The sequence below is a fragment of the Chiloscyllium punctatum genome, chromosome 24, assembly GCF_047496795.1.
Source record: "Chiloscyllium punctatum isolate Juve2018m chromosome 24, sChiPun1.3, whole genome shotgun sequence".
NCBI lineage: Eukaryota > Metazoa > Chordata > Chondrichthyes > Orectolobiformes > Hemiscylliidae > Chiloscyllium > Chiloscyllium punctatum.
In genome coordinates this window covers 77,661,867-77,688,807 of record NC_092762.1, presented here as the reverse complement: position 1 = coordinate 77,688,807, position 26,941 = coordinate 77,661,867, and the positions used below count along the sequence as shown (strand labels likewise).

The window sequence follows — 26,941 nt, the reverse complement described above, 5'->3', positions numbered from 1 at the left end:
TGCGGTACATCTCTATGACTCTAAGTAAAAACGGAAAATGATAATTAAAGTCATTAGACTGGAAGTCCAGATTGGACTGCAAACTTTTGTGGCAACTTCTGAAACAGATATAAGACCCTAGTCCTGTTTACCCTCTCTGCTGGAAGTAAAGATCTGAAAAATGTGTTGCTGGAAAAGCACAGCACGTCGGGCAGCATCAAAGGAGCAGGATAATCGACGTTTCGGGCATAAGCCCTTCTTCCAGCAACACATTTTTCAGCTTTGATCTCCAGCATCTGCAGTCTTCACTTTCTGCTGGAAGTAAAGATCCCATGGCATGAATTTGAACATAAATTCTCCCCGATTCCCATATTAGAGTGACTACACTTCAGTGGTTCTAAAGACAACTTGGAATATTAAAATTGTGAAAAATGCTGTTTCTTTCTTTTAGCTGTGGTTATGTACTGCACATGTTTATATGTTGTGCCATCAATCTGAGCTTTAACGCATTTCAACTACCACACTGGGTAATTTTCAGCTTGCTACCAAAGCAAATTCTTAGCACATCAGCCTCCAGGTACAAATCCAGCCTGACTTTCCATTCCAATAAAGGCAGAAGCGAAATAGCTTATGTTTCCCAACTTGATAACTCAGCTTTGCCAAAATAGATAACGACCAGAGTTCAGAAATTTCACTCAGTAATTTCCTGCCTCATGCAACTGTCTGTGTGGAGTTTGCACATTCTCTCCGTGTCTGCGTGGGGTTTCCTCCGGGTGCTCCAGTTTCCTCCCACAGTCCAAAAATGTGCAGGTCAGGTGAATTGGCCATGCTAAATTGCCTATAGTGTTAGATGTAGGGGAATGGGTCTGGGTGGGTTGCTCGTTGGAAGGTCAGTGTGGACTTGTTGGGCCGAAGGGCCTGTTTCCACACTGTGAGTAATCTAATCTAAACTAACATGCTTGGGTGTGTGCAAATTGATTGCCATATTTCCTAAATTAGGTGAAGGAGTTCGAAGAATACTTCATTAGTAAAGGGGTCGTTACCAGATGACACACATTTTTAAGGAGCTGGAAGTCCATAGGGTAAAACGTTTTCAGTCAGAATGGTGGGTCATCAGGAACTCACTGACTATAATGGGTGGTGGATGTGGGAGCTGTCCAGACGTTTAAGAGGCATTAAATGTGTACTTGAAGCGCCATAGCGTACGAGACTATGGATCAACTAGGAAATGGGGTCAAAACATGTGTTTGTCTACTGTTACGGTCGAAATGAGCTCAAGGTCAATTTTCGGTGCAATAAAACTCTACGACTCCAAAAAGTCTTTTGAAAACGCAGTGGGTGCACATAACATGCTACGCAAATGAAACTTTTATTTTCTTCGTTGCTTGTCGTACCTGACAGCAGTCTCTGTGCAACTACACTGCTCGCCGGGTGAAATAAAGTCTGCCTTCGTCGTTGTAGGAAACTGAAATGCACATTACGAGGAAAACTCAGCGGCTCTGGCAGGATCTATGGAGAGGAAGGCTGCCCTGCTGAGTTTTCCCCCCGCAATTTGTTTTTTTCTCTGATTTCTAGCATCCGCAGTTCTTTGGGGTTTTTGTTTTGTTGTTCGTCGTTGTTGGGGATAGTTTGCCGGACGCGAATCGGGCGTCGCCTACTTAAGTTGACCCGAATTCAAATTTCAATAGAAAAAGTGGGGGGGGGGAAAAAAAAGGCAAAAACACACGCAACGCCGACGAATTTGACGTTTCTTTTTCCTCCTCCTTCCCGTCATGGAAGTCCAAGAATGGCGGCCGCAAGAAAGGGAAACTACAAGTCCCGGCGGACGGCACGGTCCCGTCCCGCCACTCGGAGGGCCCCGGATGGGGGGTTGCCATGGAGACGCTCTGACGTGAGGAGCGGGAGACCCCGTAGCGCTGCGGTTGTTGCGCAGTTTCAACATCGGTTGGTTTTTTTTTCCCTTTTCCCCCCTCCCCCACCCTCATTGCCGCTCTCACTCGCTGTGTGTGTGTCCTTTCTCAGTCTCGGCGAAGCGCAGGCGCCGGAGCAGCCGCCGGCGGTGGTGCTGCTGTAGCTACTGCTGGAGGTGGACAAGGACAAGGAGGAGGAGGTGGGGGGTGGGAGAAAGGAGAGGGAAAAAAAAAGCTTGTGAGGACGAGCGCCAATCGATCCGAACCGCTCGGAGACCGGACCCGTGAGCTCCGGCGGAAAGGAAGAGAAAGACCAGCACCGAGAGAGATCCACTGAAAATCGGAGAAAACGGCCGACCAACACCGAGAAACCACCTTGCCGTCGAGCCGCGCCGACAGCCCCGTTTCCTCTCCACCCGCCGCCATGAACAACCAGGGCGGCGACGAGATCGGGTAAGAGGCCGGAGACTAGGCCGCGAAGCCTTACCTTGAGTTTGGAGACCATCAAAGTTTTCCCCTCAACGCGTGCGCGGGCGGCCGTTGAGATTGGTGGCGTCGGCGACCTACCGCTCAAGTTTTATTTAAAACCCTTTATCTAAATACGCCGTTTATCTGTTTTGTTTATAATCCTTCCCCGTTAGTGCCTTGGGAAGGAGAATTTGAAAGGGATCCGGGAGGAGGGTAATGGCGCCTGGTGAAGGTCAATGTCCAGGCGGAAGACAGGAATTTTTATTCTCCTTTTACCGCTCGAGTTCAACTCGTCATCTCTGTCCTGATTTCAATTCGTTCATTTATTTTGCCCACCAGGGTTCTCCCATTTATTTCGCACTAAATATAAAAATTCCCCTCTTCCATCCTTTTTCTTTATTTAAAACATGCTGATTTTTTTTGGGAGGGAGAAGCATGGCGAGGAGGGCACAAGTCCAAATCCTCTGCACGTGTAAATCAGAACACGGATCAAACCCTCTCTCTTTTTTTAAAATAAAAATTCCTTTTATTTATGGCTTATTTTCTCCTCTTAGAAACGCTAGTTGGTAGCTGGGGTTTTTTTTTTGCGCGGAAATAGAAAATATTTCAAAAGCTGCTTCACCACGTGCTATACACCATGTGGATGCGATTAGTTATCGGTTCTGAAGGAGGGTCCCTGGACCCGAAATGTTAACTCTTGCTTTTTCTGCGCAGATGCTACCAGACCTGCTGAGTTTTTCCAATATTCGCAATTCTTTTTTTTTGTTGTTAGTGTTTTTCCACGCACGTACCCGGGGGAGGGGGGGAACAAAAGTCCTCTCGAAAAGAAAGTCATGATTTGGACTGGGGTGTACAAAGTTAAAAATCACACAACACCAGGTTATAGTCCAACAGGTTTAGTTGAAAGCACTAGCTTTGAGTGTTGCTTAATCAGGTGGTCCTGAAAAGAAAATGTTAAATTAGTTTCTGTCGCAATAAGGCTGAACATGATTCCTGTTGACCTACTAGTTACAACTTCTAGTCGATGATTGCTCATTTTAATTATTTTTCTGTTGTCTGGTAATGTTGTCTTTTGCAACTTAAGATTCAAACAACTTGAGGCATATACTGTCTCCTCCCTTCAGGTTATTTTGTTTTCAAATCAATGAAAAATTAATATTAAATGTTTGAAAGAGTCCCTTCATTCTGGGACATGTGCTGCCCAAAATAAATGACGGACGCGACTGGGCAGTTTATAACATAGCCAGTCCACCTAACCTGCTTATCTTTGAACTGTGGGGTGAAACTGGAGCACTCAGCAGCAACTCACTCAAAACACAGCAAACTCCACGCAGTCATCCAAGGCTGGAATTGAACCCAGGTCCCTGGTGCTGTGAAGGAGCACTGCTCACTATTGTGCCACCCTACACAAATTAACCAAAGCAATGTAGTGTAGATCTTCAACAGAAAATGTTTCAGGGTTATGGAATCTGGAGAAAAGCATAGTTGAATGTATCATTCCAGTGAACTTTCGACAGCGTTGGTATAAGTTTAATATGGATCAGATTTGAGGCAAGGGAATTGAGGAAAGAATGAATGGGCTAGAAAGTAGGTGGCATTAAATGTGCAAGGCAAAATAGTCTGTGGAAACCTCTGACACAAACTTCACTGTACAGGTAGCTGTTAAAGTTGCACTTGTTGCAAAAGCAAATCTAGTGTTGATTAGATATTCAACATTAATGGATATTGCTCACTGATATGAAAAAGGTAGCATATGGACTAGCAGCAGTGCAATAAGTGTAGTGGCAAATATAAATATTAATTTCCTAAGAAAGTTGCACCTATATAGCACCTTCAACTTACTATCACAAGTTACTTAACATTGATGTTATCAATCAAAATGTAATACTGCATCTTGTAAGAAGGTGAAAATGGTGGAGAGTTTGTTCAGAGTCAGATATTGAATATCTTAAAGGAAAAAAGTTAAAAAGTAGATTTAGGAACTTAAGGTGTGGTAGGTAGTGCAATTAAAATTGGGTATTATTGAAAATGTCAGAAGCATCAAGACCTATGGAGTGAGGAGATTGAAAGGATGAGCTTAAAAATGTGTTGCTGGAAAAGCGCAGCAGGTCAGGCAGCATCAAAGGAGAAGGTGAATTGACGTTTCGGGCATAAGCCCTTCTTCAGGAATGAGGAGGCTAAGATAAAAGGTAGGGAGGAGGGACTTGGGGGATTGGCGTTGGGAATGCGATAGGTGGAAGGAGGTTATGGTGAGGGAGATAGGTCGGGAAGAAGATTGCAGGTCAAGAAGGCGGTGCTGAGTCTGAGGGTTGGAACTGAGAAAAGGTGGGGGGAGGGGAAATGAGGAAGCTGGAGAAATCTGCATTCATCCCTTGTGGTTGGAGGGTTCCTAGGCGGAAGATGAGTCGCTCTTCCTCCAGATGTCGTGTTGCCATGGTCTGGCGACAGAGGGGGAGTTAGTGTTCAACCATGGGGCAGTTGGGTTGGTTGGTGCGGGTGTCCCAGAGGTGTTCTCTGAAACATTCCGCAAGTAGATGGCCTGTCTCCACAGTGTATAGGAGGCCACATTGGGTGCAGCAGATGCAGTAAATGATATGTGTGGAGGTGCAGGTGAATTTCTGATGGATATTGAAGGATTCCTTGGAGGGAGGTGTGGGTGCAAGGTTTGCATTTTTTTTTGCAGTTGCAGGGGAAGGTGCCAAGAGTGGAGGTTGGGTTGGTGGGGGGTGTGGATCTGACAAGGGAGTCGCGGAGGGAGTGGTCTTTCCAGAACGCTGATAGGGATGGGGAGGGAAATATATCCTTGGTGGTGGGGTCTGCTTGGAGGTGGCGGAAATGACGAAGGATGATACGATGTATCTGGAGGTTGGTAGGTGAGGACCAGTGGGGTTCTGTCCTGGTGACGATTGGAGTGGTGGGGTTCAAGGGCGGAGGAGATGCGGTGGAGAGCATCGTCAACCACATCTGAGGGGAAATTGTGGTCTTTGAAGAAGGAGGCCATCTAGGTTGTTTGCCGATACAGTCATCAGTGTAGCGGAGGAAAAGGTGGGGGGTGGTGCCAGTGTAGCTGCGGAAGGTGGACTGTTGCACATATCCAGTGAAGAGGCAGGCATAGCTAGGGCCCATCCAGGTACCCATGGCTACTCCTTTTTTGTTTGGAGGAAGTGGGAGGATTGGAAGGAGAAGTTAAGAGTGAGGACCAGTTCAGTCAGTCGAAGGAGAGTGTCAGTGGAAGTGTGGCCTCCTATATATTGGGGAGACAGGCTGCCTACTTGCGGAATGTTTCAGAGGACACCTCTGGGACACTTGCACCAACCAACACAACCGCCCATGGCTGAACACTGTAACTCCCCCTCCCACTTCACCAAGGACATGCAGGTCCTTGGCCGCCTCCATCGCCAGACCATGGCAACACGGCGTCTGGAGGAAGAGTGACTCATCTTCCGTCTAGGAACCCTCCAACCACAAGGGATGAATGCAGATTTCTCCAGCTTCCTTATTTCCTTCTTCTCCCCCCCCCCCCCCCCCGCTCTCAGTCCCAACCCTCAGACTCAGCACCGCCTTCTTGACCTGCAATCTTCTTCCTGACCTCTCTGCCCCCATCCCCCCTCAGCCTATCACCCTCACCTTAATCTCCTTCTACCTATCGCATTCCCAACGCCCCTCCCCCAAGTCCCTCCTCCCTACCTTTTATCTTAGCCTGCTTGGCACACCCTCCTCATTCCTGAAGAAGGGCTTATGCCCGAAACGTCGATTCTCCTTTGCTGCCTGACCTGCTGCACTTTTCCAGCAGCATTTTTATGCTCTGATCCCCAGCATCTGCAGTTCCTCACTTTCTCCTGATTGAAAGAATGACCCAAGCTATGGAAGGGATTTGAAAGCATGGATAGTTTTTTAAATGCATGGTGTTTTTTAATGGGTTCCATAGTTGGCAAGCTTGGATGATTGCACCCTGCATGTTAAGATAGAGAAAGGAGAGTTTTGGATGCAATTTATAGAGGTATAAAGAGAAGCCAGCCAAAAGTGCATTTGGAGTAGTGGCTGCAAAGATAAGAATGAAGGTTCAGCAATAGATGCTTATCTTGGTGTCATATGGCAGCAGTAGTGGCTATTGGAGTAGAGTTTGAGACAGTGGTCTGAAGATCTCTGTAGGTTTGAAATAATGAAATTCCAGAGCTTTTGATTTAACCACAGGATTAAGAACTACCAATTGACTTCTATGGATTGTTGAGTGATAGGAGGATCGGTGTGGACCCAGTGGGCCGAATGGCCTGTCTACACACTAGGGATTCTGTGCTATAACAAAGAAAAACTTGACTGGTGTTTGGCAGTCTTGTGTTGTTTGGACAAGATGCTGAATCAAGGCCTGAGTACTCAGGGCTAAAAGAACCCGTGGGTCCCTTCATGGAAAGGTAAAAGCTCTTCCTGTCTGTTAACTTGTACTATCTCTCCAGCTTACCAAAGTAGATTGTGATTTGTATTTGTGTTGCTTTGCAGTCATGTATTTAATTCATTACAAAGGATAATTTTATAATTCACAATTGAAATAACTAAAGTTGTGGAACAGCTAAGGTAATTTGAGTATTTGGTTGACTGTCATCTTGAGTAAAATTATGATTAGTATTTGATTAAATGTCTAATCTCCTGAGTAATGTGAATTGAAGATTCAGTCCATAGCTTGACAATGATAGACACTTGAAGTATGTTGATGGTGTAACAAGTGAAGTGAAAGTAAGGTGAAGTGAAATATTTATCTTGAATCCAATGCTGAATTTAACAGTGCAGTCTTTTGAAATCCTATTATATATAGTTTCTTATGTTTAACATGGTAAAATTGTTTTGGGGAAAATGCTAATTCAAAAATTTTATATTTTCAGGAAGCTGTTTGTGGGTGGTCTTGACTGGAACACTACACAGGGTAGGTTATGTACTGTTTCACTATTTCTGATAATGCATAGTTTAGCTAGCAATTGAAAGATGACTTTTAACCCTTGGTTTGGTCTTGGAGTGCATCTTTGATTCCCTATCAAGGAAACCTCTTCTATTAATAAAGCTGAACGTAATTTAAATAACATAATGGGATGCTTTGAATGAATCATTTCCAACTTAGGTTTTCTGTCAATGCGTATCTGAGTCCAATGTCTAGGCTACTTCATTTAAGTGTCAAACATTGACTCTTCAAATCCTTGATGTCCTGTTTCTGAATATTATAACTTGAGCATTTGAACTGAGTAACTTGAACGCAAGTACCCAGTTGCTTTTACTTGATCATCTTATTCACTGCAATTACACCAGTTTGTAGATTGGGAAACACTTCAGCACCTATTAGAGCTACTAAATGCTGGATTAATGGATAATTTTTAATATTCCAGAGACGCTCCGAGACTACTTCTCTCAATATGGTGAGGTGGTTGATTGTGTAATAATGAAAGATAAGATGACAAATCAGTCTCGAGGTTTTGGATTTGTGAAGTTCAAGGATCCAAACTGTGTGGCCACAGTACTAGCCAGCCGACCTCATAATCTTGATGGAAGAACGGTGAGTTTCCAATTGATTTTATTTTTTAAAAAGTTACTTTTAAGTTTTCTGATCCTTGAACCGCCTACAAACATTCAAAAAACTATTAGAAAATAAGTTTGTCATTACTGTTCTTCAGCTATTAGTCATATTTGTGCAAGTTTTAAAATTTAGTTTAGCAGTTTCACTGTGTTCCTGTCTGATATTCCTAAATCTTGCTATATTGCACTTTTCATACAGATTGTTGCATTTATAAGTCTAGTCCTGTATTTTGAAGTTTCTAGCTGACGTGTAGCTATCCCATTACTTAAGATTACTTCATTTTGTGTGGACCATGAGGATTAAGCCGTGGTTGCTAGTTGAGTAGGCAATTGTTTTAAAGTAATGGAACTTCTTTAACAAGTTTTCTAAATTGACCAGTGCTTCAGCAGCGATCTGTACTGGGTCCACTGATTGTGATTTATATAATGACTTGAGTGAAATGTAGATGGGTGGTTTAGTAAGTTTGCAGACGACACTGAGATTGGTGGAGTTATGGATAAATGTAAAAGGCTGTCAAAGGATACAGTGGGATATAGATCAGCTGCAGATATTGGTGGAGAAATGGCAGATGCAGATTAATACTGGTGAGTGAGAGGTGTTGCTCTTTGGAGATCAAATGTTCCAGGAAATTATACAGTTAATGGCAGGACCCTTAAAAGCATTGATTTCCAGAGGAATGCTGGGGTTCTTGTCCATAGTTCCTGGAAAGTGACTTTGCAAGTAGATAGGGTGGTAAAGAAGGTGTGTGGCACGTATGCTTTTATTGGTCATGAATTGAGGACTAGAGTCAGGAAGTGATTTGCAGCTTTATAAATTTTTTTGGTTAGACTGCACTTAGAGTATTGCGTTCACTTCTGGCCACAATATGGGAAAGGTGTAAGGCTTTGGAGAGGGTGCTGAAGAGGTTTACCAGGATACTGCCTGGATTAGAGGATATGACCTAGAAAAAGAAACTTGACAAAGTAGTGTTGTTTTCTTTCATGGTGGAGGCTGAGGGGAGACCTGATAGGGGCATAATCGGGGTTGGCAGTCAGTCGGAGTTGAAATGTCTAATACTTGAAGGCATGCATTTAAGGTAAGAGGGGAAAACTTTCAAAGCAGACGAGGGGGCAACTTTTTTATTGCACAGGGCACTAAGTGCCTGGAACGTGCTGTGAGGGTCGAGGTGGAGGCAGATACAATAGGGCCGTATAAGGTGCTTTTAGATAACACATGAATAAGCAAGGAATGGAGGAAAGGAGCATGGGCAGACAGAAGGGATTAGTTTAATTTAGTGTTATGTTCGGCACAACATTGCAGACCGAAGGGCCTGTTCATTTGCTTCACTGTTCTATGTTCTTAATTTATAGACAAAACATTTCTTGGGTAAGTTTTACAAGAATAAGTATAACATATGTCAGTTACTTCACAATTTTTGTTTGCAACTTTAGAAAACTGTTGATTAGTCTGCCCTGGTCCCACTCTAATTAGATGTTTCTATTTTGCTTTGCAGATTGATCCAAAACCATGTACGCCTCGTTCCATGCAGCAGGAAAAACCAAAACCAAAAGAAGGTGGATGGGGAGTAAGTATTGGGTAGACAGTACTATGCTGTAGACAACACCAAATTGCTTGAAGAACGAATTCTTAACTCTGTTCTCAGTTTCTTGGAAGTGTTGAATTCCTCTTTGAGAGAATCTAAAACTGAGTTAGATCAAGGGGCTGCACATTTAAGATGGAGGGAAAAAAAATGTAAAGGTTGAGAGACTTTTGATTTCCCCTCCTTAAGGCATTTGATACAGAATCTTAAAATATTTTTAAGGCAAAGGTGAGTAGATTCTTGATTATGAAGGAAATGAAAGATTGTCAAGGGTGTTGAGGTTAAAATTAGATCAGCTAAAATGGAGCAGGTTTGTGAATGGCTGAATGACCTTCTGTTCTGTTATGTAAATTTTGTGATCATGTTCAGTAAATTCTCAGTTTACTGCTTTTGGGGAGCAAAGAAAGAGCAGATATCAGTCTGTGTTTATTCAGGTGTAAACCTAGATTTTAAAACATTTTTGTGGTGCAGCAAGCTGGAGTGCAAGCGTTCCATGCCCAGTGGAGTTCAATTTTGGGGAATCCCATAGTTTTAGCAACTCTGCAGACACTATTTGATCTTGTTCATGCAAGGTTGCTTTGAAGTGGTTTTACTTTTATAGTTCTTTCACTCCTATCATTGAAAGTCTTTGGATTCTGTCATGATGTGACACAATAAGTTGAAGTCATTACCGTCTCAGAGGACCATAGGGATACTCTCACTAGCGATGAGTGTTGGTGGATTCACTTGAAGATCACCATGCATTAGTGAGGGGAGAGATTGAGAAGCAGTCCTTCATGGTAACCTCAGCTAGAGTTTGAGTTCAACCCATGTTGTTGGCATCAGTCTGCATCGCAAACTTGCGGTTCAGCCAACTGAACTAACCAACCCCCGCCAGCTATAGAACTGACAGTAATGCTTACTAACTTTTCAAATTCCAAGCACGTCATCACGTTTTCTTAATACTTGAATGAGCCACAGCTGTTTTGTACCACAGTACAAGCTGTTGTTGCCATGTAATTTTTTTTTTTGCAGAAGAGTTCACAAAACCAGAGCAGCAATAAATCAAAGAAGGTATTTGTTGGTGGAATTCCTCACAATTGCAGTGAGACAGAACTCAGGGATTACTTCAAAAGGTTTGGAGTGGTGAGTAACTAATCATTTTCAGACTTGACCCTAACTATTTACAAAACATTAAAACTTCTGTTTATAGGCAGTGTTGAAAGTTGTTGAGTTTATTCTTTGAGCACAGTCTTCCAACTTGAAAAATACCTTAATTGATAATGTATTACGCTTAACGTCCTGAGCCCCTATTTGTTAATAACTCTGGACCAACTTATCAAATAGATTTTTGAAATCCAGTTGGACTAAATTGGATAAGCTAAAACTTCTCCTCTGTTAACCCTACTAGTTACATCCTGGTAAGTTTTGTCTTATAAAAATTAAAACATTTTATGGTGACATTTGACTGGTCATACTGTGGTGCACCAGTTCTAAATTACAGAACACAGGCCGAAGGTTAAGCAATCAAGGTTTCCAGACAGTGCAAGACCTTTTTCCCAGCATTTATCCACCAACCCCTTTTAATAATTTTATTGTTTAAAATTGATGACCTATTTCCTTTAAACATGAAGGAATATAGATAAATATCTGACCCAATAGGTCATTTCCATCACACTAGGAATGTGTCTGGTAAACTTTTTTAAATGGTCCTTCTTGAGCTTTCTTTGGCTAGGAACCAAAACTTGTCACTTTGTACTCCAGTAACCCTCAAGATCTTCTGTTTTAATCAAGTTACTTACTTTTTTAAATTCAATCTTGGCCCATTCAACCTTATGAGACAGCTTGCCTAATATAAATCTTAGTTTGGTAAACCTTCAAACTCCTTCAGTGTTTTCGTATTCTCCTTTAAATAACGTGACAAGTTTGTACACTAATCTGTATTTGATCTCAACAGTATTCTATTCTTACAGCAGAACTTGTTTAATTTTTTTCTTCAGTTTTCTTTGCAATAAATGCTTATATTTGATTGATTTTTCCTAATTGTTGTACATTCATATGAGCTACCTGCAATTCATGCACAAAGACGTGCAAATCCCTCTCCTTTTCAGAGTTGTACAATTTTAACATTTAGATAATCTGTTCCATTGTTTTTTCTGTCAAAATTTTGCTCTTTGTCAGATATTTGCCAACTCACTTAATCTAAGCTAGGAAACTATTCCTTTTACTTCCTAAATGCTTCTGTCATATGCTAGATTGATGGACATGGGGCTTAAAAGGAGAACTATGTAAATTGATTTTTTCCAAATAGAAACTGCTGCCTCACAGCGCCTGAGACCCGGGTTCAATTCCCGCCTCAGGCGACTGACTGTGTGGAGTTTGCACGTTCTCGCCGTGTCTGCGTGGGTTTCCTCCGGGTGCTCCGGTTTCCTCCCACAGTCCAAAGATGTGCAGGCCAGGTGAATTGGCCATGCTAAATTGCCCATAGTGTTAGGTAAGGGGTAAATGTAGATGTAGGGGTATGGGTGGGTTACGCTTCAGCGGGACGGTGTGGACTTGTTGGGCCGAAGGGCCTGTTTCCACACTGTAAGTAATCTAATCTAATCTAATCTAAAATATTAAATCCTGTACTTACATTACTGTTCTGTCTTGCTGCTCTTGATATTTTGGTTCTTTCTTTCAGGTCTCTGAAGTGGTAATGATCTATGATGCCGAGAAGCAGAGGCCCCGAGGTAAAGGCTGATCCACTGTGTTGTTAATTTAATCCGTTTTATTACATTCAGATGACAAACTATCTCTTATGAAGCCATACAGTACTTTTCAATGTGGGTTCTCAAAAATGTTCATATGACTCAATTTTCCAATTTTTTTCCCTTTTTTAAAAGCTATTGAGGAAGCAAATGAGAAGTATTTTAACTTCTGTGAGGGCAGGTGATACATATTAAGTTACTATACCCAGGAAACTCATATGTTTCATACAAAACCAATAGAAACCTTGGTCAAAACATGATATTGTTAGACTATCAGTTTGCTGTTTCCCAGTAACTGTTTGTTGCTATACAAAAATATCTAGAATCAAGAAAACTCTTCATTTTCGAGATCTAGCGGACCCTGTAAAATTGTAAAAAGCTCAGATGTTGCTCATTTCTTGTATGGCATAAGTGTTAATTTATTAGGTGGATTATTGTGCAATTTTAAGTTTGGTAAGTGTTCTGCAATTGCATAATTTTAAGAATTACAACATGTGAAACCCAAGTTGCGTGAAAGAGTTTGTGTATCAGCAACAGGTTTGAGTTCCATAGCGTGGTGTTATGCATTTAATAGAGTCCATGCTACATTTTAGAAATATAAGTGTGCAATTCAGGCTGACACTTTTCAGTACAGTTTTTAAGTGTTGGTTGAGATGTTTTAAGCCTCTGCCTGACCCTCGTGTAGATGTGGAAGATGCTCTGGCTTTGGTGAAGAAGAGCAGGGGAGTCTTTTCTAGAGTCTTGAACAATACTTGCCGTTCCTCCATATTTTTAATGATCAAAACTATAGCTTGTGGGACCTTGTGCTAGTTGGCTGCTGCATTTCCTTATAAGTGACCTGCTTCAAAAGTGCTTTATTTTCTGAAGTTGTGCATTGTGTTGTGCAAATGCAAGTTATTTCTAATGTAATATTTTATTAGCATTTTAAGAACAATTGGTCCTTAGCTTGTTGCTTTTAGTCAGGATTGTTTCACCCTTTTTTAGTGTGCAGTCTCGGCATTGCACTAAATGGCTTTGGAATGTCTTTTGGCTACTTTATATATATTTTTTAAAGTGGCTTGTGGTCTGGATAAACATGACTCTTGAGGCTTTGGAAACCCTGACCTTGGATCCCAAGTGCTATCACTTGCCAATTAATATGATTGTGCAGTAATTACTTATTTTGAGCCATGCTGTTGAGAATTTGATTTACATTCTTGTGTATCAACCTGCAACTTGAAGCCCTCAACAAGAACTGTATTGTCAGATTTACAACCTGAGTAGTTGTTTCACCTAGAAAAATACTTGTTTAAAAGGCTGCAAAGTGTTAAATGGAAGGTTTTATTTTGCATTTAGTGGTCATGCTGACCAGGAAGGTGTATTAATTCTGCTGCTTGGACAATGTGGTGCCATAATGATGTTGGTGTTAAACCTTCCTGTCCAAGTTTGACCATGGTACCATCTCCATGTTTGTGGTTAACCCAGTATTGTATCAGGGGAGTGAGGTTTAAAAAAGATGTAATGGGCAATTTTTTTTTTAAAAAAAAAGAGGATGGTTTGCATGTGGAATGAATGTTATGAGGAAGTGGTGGATGTGGGTACAGTTACAATGTTTGAAAGACATTAGGATAAGTACATGAATAGGAAAGGTTTGGAGGAATATGGCCAGAAGCAGGCAGGTGGGACTAGTTTGGGATTATGTTTGGCGTGGATTGGTTGGTCTGAAGTGTCTGTTTCTGCGCTGTATGACTCTGACGCTAAAGATGAAAATATGGCACCATGGCAGTATTAAAAGTTGTATATTGAGAAATTGTATTATTTTGGAAGGGAGCAATAAAATCCATGTTAGTAATGACTTTATGTGAAGTTGATAAATAGATGAAGTGAGCTTTCAAGGCTGCCACTGAGGATTGATTGCATCAGAAATTTTGAGTTTGATTTATAGCTTGGGTATAATTGAGTTGTGGAATAAGATGTTTTCTACATGTAGTCAGATGGGTTGCTATGATATTCTGTTTGACTGCCCTTCCTTCCATCCACCCTCCCCACCCCAAAACAATACAAGAAAGTATGTTTTACAATACCACAAACATTTAAGTCTAAAATGCTCCATTAAGAAGAAATAGTATCCAAACACGTGGTAAGTGTATCTATTGTGTACACTGGTTCAATGTCAGTTTTTTTTTACTGTAAGCTGAAATAGCTGAAAATGTGTTGCTGGAAAAGTGCAGCAGGACAGGCAGCATCCAAGGAACAGGAGAATCGATGTTTCGGGCATAAGCCCTTCTTCAGGAACATCGATTCTCCTGCTCCTTGGATGCTGCCTGACCTGCTGCGCTTTTCCAGTAACACATTTTCAGCTCTGATCTCCAGCATCTGCAGTCCTCACTTTCTCCTGTAAGCTGAAATACATGTGTATATGTGAAGTAGTCTAGGCACCCAGATTTTAGAGGTGGTGCGGTACTTGAATTAGCTGAATGGTGAGATCAGGTAAATTGCTGCAGCTTGTTGTTTCAGCTGTAAATTTCTTTGTAGTATGTGCTCATTTTCATATTTGAACTGTAAATTGCTAATAGAGTCTATTTGACATTTCTGAGAACCATTTTAATGAAGAAACTGTATGAAAAAATCCATGCCAGTAAGTATGCTTGCTAAAATGGTTGTTCCCAAGCTTTTGAGCATCATGCTCCTTTTTGTTTAAGTCAGTTATTCCCCAAACAATTTGAATGCACATTTTTTTTAAAAGCAGAGTTGTTTTATTTTGGATGAATTAAGTTTTCCAAGCTTATTTTGTGTCCTGTGTAGATGTTAATTGGTCAGTTATTGATTAAAATTTGTTCTATAAATTATTATTTCTGAAACTAGTTCTTTGCTAGGTCAGTTTTAACAAAAATGTAAGCCCAAGATAATTATGTGGCCTTCACAGTCATTGATAATTTACCTGTAATTAGTTTGTCATCTGAATCCATTCACTTGTTTTGGATATTCATTTTCAAGTTTTTTTTTGTCTTAATATATATATATATATAAGTTAATTAGAATTCAGTCTTAGTTTTGCTTTGTTATTTAAGTATCATAATTTCCATAAGTATTTAGTTAAATCTAAGTGCAATAATGTAAGAAACACAAATGTGCATTGTTTTAATGTAATTAACTTATCTCTTTAGATTTTCTTCTCTAGGTTTGTGATAAGTTGTATCACACAGGTACAGGCCAGTTCTACACACACAGGAGGGATGGGATATGTCTGTCTGGGAACTGCAGGACTTTGGTTATTTGCTCTTGTTGCTGACAGCAGAATTTTCTGCTGCAAACCATTTTGGCCTGTATCTTTGTGTATCAGATGTTTTTTTAAATAGAACTTCTCTGGGCTGACCAACACCGTTGGATAAGCTTTGAGGGTGCTTCCTGTATTGTATGTATATTATAATATATATTTTAGTTTGGTTTATAAAGCTATAGCACTATGTTGCTGCTGTCAGCACTAGCTGCAAAGCAATGTGCCTACCAAGAGGAAAAACGCAGGGTTTCAGATAAAACTGGTTGGCCCCAAAATTATATTGTTTCACCAGTGGTTTTCTAGAAATTTGGTTGCAAAGGGTGTAATTCAATTTTTAATATAACATTAATGAGTTCTTCTAAATGTACAATGTTACAATCATTTATTACTTTGCTCCCTTGCCTCCCTGAGATTATTATATCTAGATGATCAAATGGTTGTGGTCCACAAGCAAATAAAAGGTGATAGTGTATCATTTCATGTGTCTGGCACTATAATTTTTGTGCTTCTTAGAACACATTATAAAATGGTACACTGCCACTGGGTGTCCTTATCGTACACAGTTATGATTTTGTTTTGAAAGCCAAATACTATAAGATGGTGGATATTAGCTAATTGTATATTTTTCTTTAATAGTTCTGTCTACATTTGTTGACGAGTAGTGTCCATCATTTTAGTCTTTGGAGATCCTGTTAATTTAGAATCGATTTATTGTTTGATGTTTAAAGATTCCAAGCAGTATATATTGGTGACTTGTTAGATTGCAGTACTACTTCAGAACCCATGTTTAATTCTAAAATACAAATTTATAGGATTACTTGGTGCAATGCAATGCGCCACTTTTTTATTTGAGGCCAACAACTTTCATTATTAACTTTTAATGGTCAAATACATATATCTACCTAAAGTAGGTCAATAAAATCTGTTTGTTAATAAAAATGACACTTCTGGGGGGAAAAAAGAGGCAACCTGTAACAATGTGAAGAGGTTGAGTTTGGTTGAAGACCCCTGAGACTTGTGCTAGGCTATTCCTTACTCTCGTAGGAGTTATGCAGTTGCTCATGGAGGGCTGTCCTTTTGATGACTCCCACCTTCTCGTTGCCTCAAACATCCCCACAGCAACTGCTGATGTTGGAAATATGAAAATCCTAATATGAATTATTCACCCCCCCCGTGTTATATTAACGCAGGGTTCAATGTTAATTTGCTCTTCATAGTATTTCTAAATCACTGTACACAGTGTTACGTTTATACTTTGCACCTTGAGGTTAGAAAATGGCGTATCTATACTTTCTGGTCAGTTTCTTTGATTGATCAGACTAAAATACAGTTTGTCCCAAAACACAAAAGTCAGATGGGACTCATGGCATCCCAGCTTTTTAAACATCGCTTCACTTAGAGAATGCCATAAAATAGTTTGAGCTTTTGTAATCCAGAATAGTTTTCACTGGTAAAATACTGTATTGTAGCTGAATCCTGACTGGCTGAAACTTGTCCTCCTGTCAGTGATTAACTAGAAGGGGCTTCCAGTTATCTGAAACCCTGGGATAATCCTTTAAATTACCCCGCCCTAATACTGTGCATCATCCTGTTTTGTGTCACTACACCCTGCTACCTTGATTCACTCTTCGTCGTTGGATAGGTTTTGGATTTATTACTTTCGAGGACGAGCAATCAGTGGACCAGGCTGTCAACATGCATTATCACGACATCATGGGCAAAAAAGTGTGTAGTTGTAGTTTTATTTTACCCTTAGACTGAACCGAGGCTTAGGTGACTGGAGATTTCACTGGGGTTATATTGTGTTGTCTCTGCATTGAAACAAATCCTGTTAAGAGGTAACCTAACTCTTAGAAGGATCTAGATTTTAATCCTGTTTACCATGGAAGAAGCACTAAATCAGTTATATTTCATGCTTTTATCCTTTTGAATAATTATATATACAAAATCACTTTTTCAAAACAGTGGAACTTAGTAAAATTAATTGTGCCCATACATAAGAAATTAGTCTGCATGCATTTAAGCAGAATTTATTAGCTACTTGCACGTTACTATTAATTAGCTGTATTAGTTAGCTATTCATCAGAAGACCGGTGAAATCTGTATTAATCATTTAAGTCTCCGTTTAAGAAACCACTCCTTCAGATATGTTTTTAAGAACAGAATTTGTGACTAGCTAAGTTTCTTTGAATTGTAAGAAAATTAGTAGTGTTTGTAATGAGTGTTATATTTGTATTGACATGCTGAAGGACTGGTGGTCAATTTTATTTTGTTTTGTCAGAGGTCACTTGCTGTATACTTTTAGTCGATAATAACCTGCTTTAATGTAAAAAATCCAGTTAAGTGGCCTCATTGCTTGATCTTCATACTGTGTTGTAATGGAACCTGTAAATGCTTGCTTTTTATATATCGGGAAGCGGTGAATCAAGTTGGAAAGGGGGGAGTTATGTTCAGGTATCAGTCTGGTTCTTGTTGTGCATGAGCTGTACCCCAGATCATGTACAACAATTTTGAGTTTAAAATGTCAGGTTAGAAACTTTGTGATTAGTGCATTGGGCAAAAAGATGTTTTTTAAAAATTCAGTTGTACTAATTTGGCTGTTACTAAATGAGCATGAAATCCTCAGATTCTGGTGACAAACCAGTTGTTGGGGCTTGAGTATTATTTAGCCTTCAAGATTTATTGAAGGTGCAACAGCCATAATATTCCACTATGCTCATGCCATGTGACAGCGCTAATATGATGCAATTGCTGATCATTGCTGCTGAACTCTTGAGAGGCATGTTTATAATTACTTACCAGTCCCAAAGTTCAAATTTAATACCTCACTGCAAAATAGTTACTGGGCAAAAACATGTGGGATTTGGTGAGAGATTACTTTTTTTATAGTTTAATTTTCAGGGTCACCTTACAATGCTGCAAGTAAAGTTTGCTTGATAATCTCAAATTTTCAACGCTTCTCAGTAAATGAATAAAGTCTTCAATAAATTTGTATTATGGATTGGAAAATAAAAAGGGTTAGACAGTCTTTGCCTGATTTTATATTTATATATCCAATCTACCCATTGGGTCAAAATCTGGTTGCAGGATCTCCTTGCTTGGACTAAGGGGATCTCTGATTCCTGTTCTGAGTGAGTATAGAAGTCTTCCTGACGTAGAACATGATTACAGTTTTAAAGGCTGTATGATGGTTTTTTTGGAAATAGAACAAGATTGCATTGTTGTTTCTTGTTAGGTCAAACATAGTGAATCAGAAGATAATTTATTTTGAGCATTTGGCTGTTTTGGGGTAGAACTGTTTTCCTAGATAGGAAGAGGTAGCTCTTCCCAAGAGTGCACAGTTTTTTTTTCAAACCAGACAATTTTAATTTCTTATTTAACCCCTAACAATATTTTGTCTTTTGCTGTTTTAGAATTTACAATTTTTATTATTTGCCACTGATGTCCCTTGTTAATGCAAGTGTATTGCCCTTCTTCAGCATGGGGTGTGAAAAGGTGAATATTGAGTTTGACTTTGGAATAAGAATTGAAGAATGCTTTGTTTAGCACACTTAGCAAAATATCAAACGTTCATCCTTTGCCCAGATATAAAATTTGTAAGTCAAAAATGATATAACTTGTATTTATGAGGGCTTGCCTTATCTTCTCTTCCACCAACTCACTCATAGAGCACTCAAATAAACATTATGATGCTTTTTAAACTGACAGGAATTTTTATTTAAGATCATTAATGGAAGTAAACTTTGCATCCTTAAATTAAGTAGCGCAGATCCCATTTGCATGATAGTGAACATTGAAAATGTCTAACACAGGGACATTAACATTCGTATTATGCATGTACACCACGAAAATATGAATTTAACCATTGCGCAAGGCATAAAGTTATGGCTTGAAAGTGTTTAATTTTCTTTCACAAGTTCAATCCCAGAAGATGGAAAAGAATAATTGCCTTTTTGATTTAAATAATGAGTCTGTACTAATGTTATGTAGATTTTACCTCCATCAACTTGATACAAATTACTTTGGTTAAGAGTCACAATGAGTTTTGCTAGAAATGCAAAGCAATTATTCAGTTTAGCAGCATCTTGCACCTAGCAGTATGACTTTTATGAAATTTTACAGTTCAATGAAATGGATGTCTGGACAATGGTTTGGGCAATACTTCAATTTTATTATTGAAATAATTGGTTCTCCTATCTGTACAATGCCTTTGTATTGACATGAATGTAAGGACTCAGCCGGTTTGAGTAGTATCAACTTTTTCAAGTGAACTTTAAAAGGTAGACTTAACAAAACTTTAAGGAAGTTGAATAAGGTATTATGTACAAATTATTGTGATACACTTTGAGCAGTTAATTAAATGTTTTTACACTTGTGAATGGATTAGTTTGTATGTTCCTTGAAAATGGCAGTTTACCTTTGAACTTCAAATGTTATTTGATAAGTGGTGGTGGGGATGTGTGATTTATTCAAACACAGTATGAAGATTTGCTTCTAATTTACTCAACTGTCCATTTTTATCTGCATGTATTTCCTTTTTTCTGTTAAAGATGTAATTTAAGACTCGATTAGCTCATCCATTCCCTTCTGACATTTTGTTTCAAGTAATTAATTGAGATTCTTTATGCATAGCCTGGGGAAGGTAAGTCATTATCTTCCATTAGATGTTTAAATAACATTTTTAAGTAAGGCCACGGCAATCAAAAGGCTATGTTTCTCAGGTAATATGAATCTGTGCTTTTTTTTTAAAAAAAGGTGATGGTTAGATTGATTTTTGCACGCGATTTTGATATTAATTTGAAATGAGTTAATTACAAAACTAGATCTTAATTTGAAATAAGCCTAACTTATGTAATTTACATGTGTAAAACAGTAATTTATACTTGAGAAACATATTTTCATATATATTGGCCTATTTAAGCTATTTAATGTAGTTGTAAGTTATAAGATGTAAGTGTAATGTTAAGTTTGATAGATGTGGGTGTGTCAAGGGAGAGGGGTATGCAAGAGAAGGTAGTGGTGTTTTTATCCTTCCCTCTGTTATCCTAATTAGGTTGAAGTGAAACGTGCAGAGCCTCGTGACAGTAAAGGTCCAGGGCCTGGCCAGCCAGGAGCACCACAGTGGAGCAGGAGTTTGCCAAATGCAGCTAATGGCTGGGGAGGTCAGCCCTCCCAAGGCTGGCAACAACAGACTTATGGTAGTCCACAAGGTAAATGGGTTAGTCATTCAAATAACCAAGAATGTGATTTAAGGTGATATGTTTTTCAGCATGTAAATCTTTCTGGAATTATGTTATTAGAGTTCTAGAATTGTTCTCTAGTTTAAATTTAGCATTTCATTTTTGTGGTTAATCTCTTTTTGGATACCACCTTAAACAAAAGTGTCAGTGAAGTATATACCACTAGCATGTTTCAGCAGTAGTATTGATTTTAACAATTGAAATGTTCAATACCAGTCAGTAGATGCACTCCATGTTTCAAATTATGCGTATCTGCTTTTAAACCTGTAAGCAGGAGTTTTGAGCCTCCTGTAATGGGCGTTGAAAGATTTTCCACTGACCATTTTGTATATAATGCAGTTTTTTTTTCGGGATGCAGACTGTGCATCTGCCCACGTTAGAACATCTGTGTGTGCTTGTCCAACACTTGATTGGCAGCGCAGCACTGAACACTTCCTGTGCAAGTGATCCAGAATAGATCTTGTACTAAGTTGTTGCTGTTAATACTTTGATTTTTAATGCTATTGGTGAACCTACATTCTCTTCGACTAGTGAGATTAACTTGTCTCTAGATATTTCCTAATCAACCTGTTGGGTGGTATTACACATTTCTGGAGCAGATGGGATCAGTTAGGGCTTCAACCCAGGCCTCCTGGCTCAGGTCGGAATGCTACCATTGCACAACAAGAGCTCCCTAAGATTAGCTTATCTGTACTGAATCCTTTTAGAGAAGGACAGGCTGGCATAACTTTCCCCATTGCTCCTCGGTTTAGAGTAGGTTGAAATGAATGTAATTATTGGACGCTTGGGTGTCATTTGCCAACAGATGCAACAGTTGGAGACTGTCTTGATAAGCATGACTGGAAAAGCATTAGGGAAGTGAGAAATAGAAAAGGCCCTTAATTCTGCCATTGTATCCTGTCTATCATCTAAGATGTTCAGTGTCTGTGTATATTGTTAAGAAATTAGCTGGCTGTTGCTTTTTGATAATGCTAACAAATGATTCTGACAAAGCAAACATTGTTTAAAGAATTTGGCAAATGGGAAATAGGCAGAGTGCCTTTTGTGTTGCCCGCTATTCTTTTACATAGATGAGTGAGGTGTCAAAAAAGGCATAAAATAACTTGAGCTGTTTCATGCGTCTTCTTGCTGTTGTGCTTAAAGATTTGATTCAGCTGAGACAATTGTTTTAGGATATCTGTAAATCGAATTATCTAAATGAGTGTCAATTTGCAAACAATACGGACTTAAACAGAACCTGTTTTTTAAAAAGACCCTGTGCAGGTTGTAACTTTTTTGGACCTTTTTGGGTAGTAATTGTAAATGAATGTAGGCTTGATTTAACTGTTGCATATTTTTCAGGTATGTGGATGGCACCTGGTCAGCCAATGGGTAAGTTATTTTTAAATAGAGTAATGCTTGGTATTTTACTGTCAAAGGAAGGTACGCTATTTAAATGATTTGTCTTTTTTTTAGGTGGGTATGGGCCACCACCACCTCCAGGAGGGAGGGGTGCCCCTCCACAGCCTCCCCACTTTAATCCCTATGTAGTTCCACAGCCGCCTCCAGGAGGATTTGCGCCACCTCAGGGATTTGGACAGGGTTTTGGTGCTCCTCCACAATATGGTATGTTTTTAACATTGCATGTCCACTTACTCAGGAAAAATGAAAAATTAATTTGATCGTACTAGCAGGTTTTGAGTTGGAGATAGACAAAATTGCCTGTAACATGCTAACATTGCAAAAACTTTAGAACTTTGATCAAATCAGTGTTTTTGTTAACATATTGCATTATATTGTGTATGATGACATTTTTAATCTTTCAGTGTAATATAAATTGAGATGGGAGTGCTTTTTACAATGTGCACATCTATTACAGTAATATCCAATCTGCCCAGATCTTTTTTATTACAAAGATAATGGTTATACTGTATTGACACAACAATGAAGCAGTCAGTTTAAAACTATGAAAAAGCAATCCAATAGCAAGTTCAGGAAGTATTTTGTAATGGTGCAAAGAGAGAAATTCAGTTACATTAGGCATCTGACATGAATGTTCAGAACAACTGATTAGGACATGCTGACCAGCTCTACTATTTGCTTTTCATCTACAGTTAGTTAGTAAAGGTTTCAGGTGGGTATTATAGCACTTATTAAAGGTCTGCACACTTTCTTTTGTTTAGATCTTAAAATAACAATTTCAGAATTGTAAAATCATTTAATTGCTTTTTAGAACTGGCATTTTGTACCCTAACAGTGCAGCCTGTAGAAGCCTTGCCATTGTATCTTCAAATATACATTTTTTTAAAAATCTAGTTTCTGCATTGCTATTGTTGCTGACCTTTTTTAAAATAATATGGTCCATTGAAGGACCAAGCTGGTTTGCACTTTATGCAGTATATCTGTTGAGTTTGATCTATGGTTTTCTCTGGTTATCTTTAACCGATGGCCCGCTCTACTTGACCATATGAATGTTCTTAGATTTTCTTGCCTATCAAAAAATCTAATATCTTTCCTGATCCCGTATGCCTCTGAACATGCTGTGTTTTTTCTGTTTTTTAGCAGAGTGAGCTGTACAGTACTGAATTTGTGACAGATTACTTTCCTGCTGTCAATTTTACAAGCAGCCAGGAATAAACAGCTAGGCAGAGTGTAGCACAGCAGAATTCATGTTTTGCATATAGATTTGTACACCTCAGTATGGCATACGCCTGAAAAGATTTTGTTCCTGGCCATGCCTGGTGTTTTTATTTGTTCATAATATTTAATGTTGTTGTCCTATTTGTGACAAACATTGAAACAATGTGATCATGCCACTCACCCCTGTATTTTTTTTTAAAAACATCTACGTCTGTTTGACCTGAGCTAATTCTTGTTGCTATTCAGGCTATGGAGGATTTGGCGCACCTCCAGCTGACCAGTTTGGCCCACCTGGAATACCAGCACCTCCTGCCACACCAGGAGCAGGACAGATGGGCTACCCACCAGCAACACAGACACCTCAGGACATGAGCAAGCCACCTGCTGGACAGCCCGAATTCCCTGGGTACAACCAGTATGGTAGGTAATAAGTAGTGTAGGATTTTGAGGTGCTGTAGGATTAGAAAAGCACAAAACCCCTTTCAGTGCAGATGTCTTCCTGAAGTCCGAGGTCCCTCTACCTGCTGGGAATACAAACAGGTATTACGTGAATACCAGAAGACAAGGAGGTAAAGAATGGTGGGTTGAATTAGATCATCCTTTTCTAGCATTATATAACAGTTCATCAAATAGATTCTACTGTAAGGGTCAGAGCAGATGACAAGTGCAGATTACTGTGTTAAACTAAAAACACTAATTAATAACGGTTTACATTTATGCAATGTTGTAATTTTTAATGCTTTGCCTCCTGATTTCTAGTTTAATCTGCTCTTCCCTTTGTCACCCTAAAAAGTGTTCTAAGTTTGAATGTGGACTTTTCTAACCCAGCTGTTGGTCTCTGTACTGTTCCTGATCTGAATCTTAACCATGGTCCATCTACTTCCAATTTTTAAATAAACATGACTAAATGCAACTCTCTGCTCTTTGTTCTAGATTGAAGGTCTAACTTCCAGTCTTTTAAGTAAGCAGGATGACTGCTTTAGCCAGATTTCATTTTTAAGGTGAAAAATTATTGCAGGAATTTCATGATATGAAAAGGAAAACTGGGCTGCTTATACAAGGAAATGGTCATTTGTCAAAGGCTTCAATGTATGAAGTGGACTCCCATGCTAAATTATAATTCTCAATTTCTGGTAATACTTAATTGTAAAAGCTTAAAGTGTAACATTATTATAATGGAGACCTTGAAAGATTATTGTGATGTTTGTTTTATCTGGCAATGCATTTAGTTTTTATTTTTACTTTTTTTCTTACTTGTTTGGAAGTAGCTGAATCAAAGCATGTAGTTCACTAAAATACACTCTGTTCATTTACTTGTTGTTATGGGGTGCATGTTTGTTATCTCCCTATACCCAAATATACTGTGCAGCTCAGTACCTTTTCTACAGGCTGTACTAAGTTCACTGAAGGTGCTTCCCCATGGGGTGCAATTCCGATGATTAACGTAGACACCATTTGTTTTAACTTAATACATTGATAGTTTGTTGCCACAATTTACCTGGAATTTAAAAAAAATCACCAAACATCTGCTTAAATGTATTTCTATTTCGCTGGCATTTCTGTGCATCCATATACCACTGGTGACCTGATGCATCTATGCCATGGATTGAAGCAGGCTCAGGCTTACTGGGGTAGTCATCCTGGTTTCCTCATCTCCCTAATAGGCATGGGTAACTATCCTCAGGATCCTTCAGGCTACGGACCCACGCGTCCTTCTCAGACTTACGGTCAGGCTGAGCAGGGATATAGTGCAGCAGGTAGGTGTTGCATAGACTTTGAACTGCCTTGCTTCAACAAAGATGAGTAGCTTAAGTAGGATGTAGTCCTTGCTCACTTAGCTTTTATTTTAAATGGGAGAATAGTGTGCTAAATCAGTTGAGCATTTGTTGTGCTGGTACAAGGATGATCTAATTATGCAAAATTAGTTTGATTTTTGTAAAGTTGCTTTCTGTTAAGTTAATGACTTTAGTTTGCACTTATGCTCTTTAAGCAGTTATAAATTTTTCTGTTCTATTTGTTTAATAGGTTATGGGCAAGATATGAGTGGTTTTGGCCAAGCCCCAAGTTTCTCGGATCCAAATCAACCCGCTCCCTCATATGGAGGACCCTCAGCACCAGCACCTCCAGGGGCTCCACCATCGGCACCAGGTGGATTTGCCCGCGGTCAGAACCACAATGCTCAGGGGTTCCATCCTTACAGGCGTTAAAACCATGGCAGGGAAAGGAAATAAAGGAGTATATTCTGGTGTAAACTTGGCCAGAAATTCCTTAATTTTGTGACTCTTTTGTGACAATCACTTGATTAAATAACAAAAACAACAAAAAAAATTTAAAAGGAGTTTGAAAGATACGCTGTGGGCTTTGGACTGCATTTTTTTTTGAATTTATTCTCCTCTCTCTTCCCAATAGCACAATGACCTCTTTGTGCTCTGAGTGTTGCAAGGTTTAGGAGAAATATTCTGCTGTACCATATAACTCTTGATTTTCATTTTTTGATTTGTTCCTTATTCTGAGCCTTTGTTTTACCCTAGTATACTTTATGTTTAAAATTGAAACATTTGAACACAGGCGTTACAATTTTTAGGAGAAATTTTGTACTATTTACATCTGACTTATTTTTTAATTTAAGATGTAGATTTCCCTTAAGAATGGCTGTAGAATAAACTGCAAAATAAAGACAGATGACCCCAGTTTAAATAAAGAGAGCACATTTCGTTTAAAACATATGGCCTCTGAGTCATTTGTGCATGGTCCTAAAGGATTCTAAGCATGATATGTATTTGTCAATAGTCTATTAGAAATGGTTGATTTTAAAGTATTTAGGATGGAGTATCTAGAGCTTAATAGAATTTAAGGGCATGTTTGTGAACAGAACCTCAGTCTGAGCAATGTACCTGTTCGTGGCTTGTTGTTGTCACCTTTCTGAAAGTTTTCAGGTTTGTTCTGAAGTTTTCTTAAAGTTGCTGTGAACCAGAAGCCTTTTAATCCAAATGCAGTAACATCAGGTTGGGAGCAGCTTTGTGGATGTCATTGCTTTTCCTATAATAACTGTTCAAACATATTTGAGTGAGAAAAGGGAAGACTTGCATCTCAGGAACAAATTTAGTGTCCTCTACATCAGAGTGTGCTTTGCAGTCAGTAGTGTATTTAAGCATGCCAATCAATCACTATCCAGTAAGATTTTGTAAACCAGTAAGATTGATATCAGGTTTATCTGTCTTTTTAAGTTTATGTTTGAGCACTAATTAGCATGATGCACAGCTCAATCCTTTGAGGTTGAAATTGGAAAATTTTACAGGGCACTGTATTATGAAAAGTTTTTATAGTGGAGTCGGAAGTGACTCGACGTCCTATCCTTGTATCTCATTTTGTGTGCTAACATCGCTATAATTCAAAGACCATGGAAGGTTCTTGTTGGGGGTTCTAATACCTTTTAAAATATACCAAATAATTGCAGATGCTGGGCATCTGTAAGAAAAACAAATTGCAGGCAAAATTCACCACTCTGGCAGCATCTGTTGAGTGAAAGCCAAGGTAACATTTCAAGTCCAGTAACCCTCCTTTAGATAAAGAGTCATCAGACTCGATGTGAATTTTG

At 39.2% G+C, this 26,941-nt stretch overlaps 2 protein-coding genes and 1 non-coding gene across 10 annotated transcripts in view; 2 read left to right on the top strand and 1 right to left on the bottom strand.

The window, feature by feature from the left end:
- LOC140494721 (guanidinoacetate N-methyltransferase A-like) overlaps positions 1 to 2,797 on the bottom strand; it is a 36,638-nt gene extending 33,841 nt beyond the window's left edge. For 2 of the 6 annotated variants that reach the window (XM_072594247.1, XM_072594248.1), the window contains exon 1: positions 1,374 to 1,943. The gene's annotated coding sequence lies outside the window, so the exon portion shown is untranslated. Of the gene's footprint in view, positions 1 to 1,373; positions 1,957 to 2,376 lie in introns of those variants that run through there. The other 4 variants (XM_072594250.1, XM_072594251.1, XM_072594249.1 and 1 more) reach the window with 4 other exon arrangements.
- Positions 1,962 to 26,065, top strand: dazap1 (DAZ associated protein 1). 3 transcript variants are annotated; one of them, XM_072594244.1, is made up of 13 exons: positions 1,962 to 2,342; positions 7,235 to 7,275; positions 7,730 to 7,896; positions 9,410 to 9,481; positions 10,511 to 10,621; positions 12,159 to 12,207; positions 17,127 to 17,209; positions 20,538 to 20,694; positions 22,066 to 22,095; positions 22,180 to 22,329; positions 23,590 to 23,763; positions 25,008 to 25,100; positions 25,369 to 26,065. In XM_072594244.1, exons 1-13 carry the CDS (start codon positions 2,314 to 2,316, stop codon positions 25,548 to 25,550), a joined length of 1,338 nt encoding a protein of 445 aa, XP_072450345.1. In that variant the 5' UTR covers positions 1,962 to 2,313; the 3' UTR covers positions 25,551 to 26,065. The 3 variants fall into 3 exon arrangements, with proteins under 3 accessions (XP_072450345.1, XP_072450346.1, XP_072450347.1); XM_072594245.1 differs by lacking the exon at positions 25,008 to 25,100 and having other exon boundaries at positions 1,967 to 2,342; XM_072594246.1 differs by lacking the exons at positions 1,962 to 2,342; positions 7,235 to 7,275; positions 7,730 to 7,896; positions 17,127 to 17,209 and having other exon boundaries at positions 9,435 to 9,481.
- Positions 21,761 to 21,889, top strand: LOC140494878 (small nucleolar RNA SNORA13). The gene has a single exon (XR_011964052.1). It is a non-coding gene; the product is annotated as a small nucleolar RNA SNORA13 (small nucleolar RNA).
- Positions 26,066 to 26,941: the final 876 nt, after the last annotated feature.

Excerpts from the sequence above, each read along its gene's own strand:
- dazap1 (XM_072594244.1), top strand. The coding sequence starts at position 2,314 with ATGAACAACCAGGGCGGCGACGAGATCGG. Across the intron at positions 9,482-10,510 it reads CAAAAGAAGGTGGATGGGGA|AAGAGTTCACAAAACCAGAG; the intron begins GTAAGTATTGGG and ends TTTTTTTTGCAG. Across the intron at positions 22,330-23,589 it reads TGGTGCTCCTCCACAATATG|GCTATGGAGGATTTGGCGCA; the intron begins GTATGTTTTTAA and ends GTTGCTATTCAG.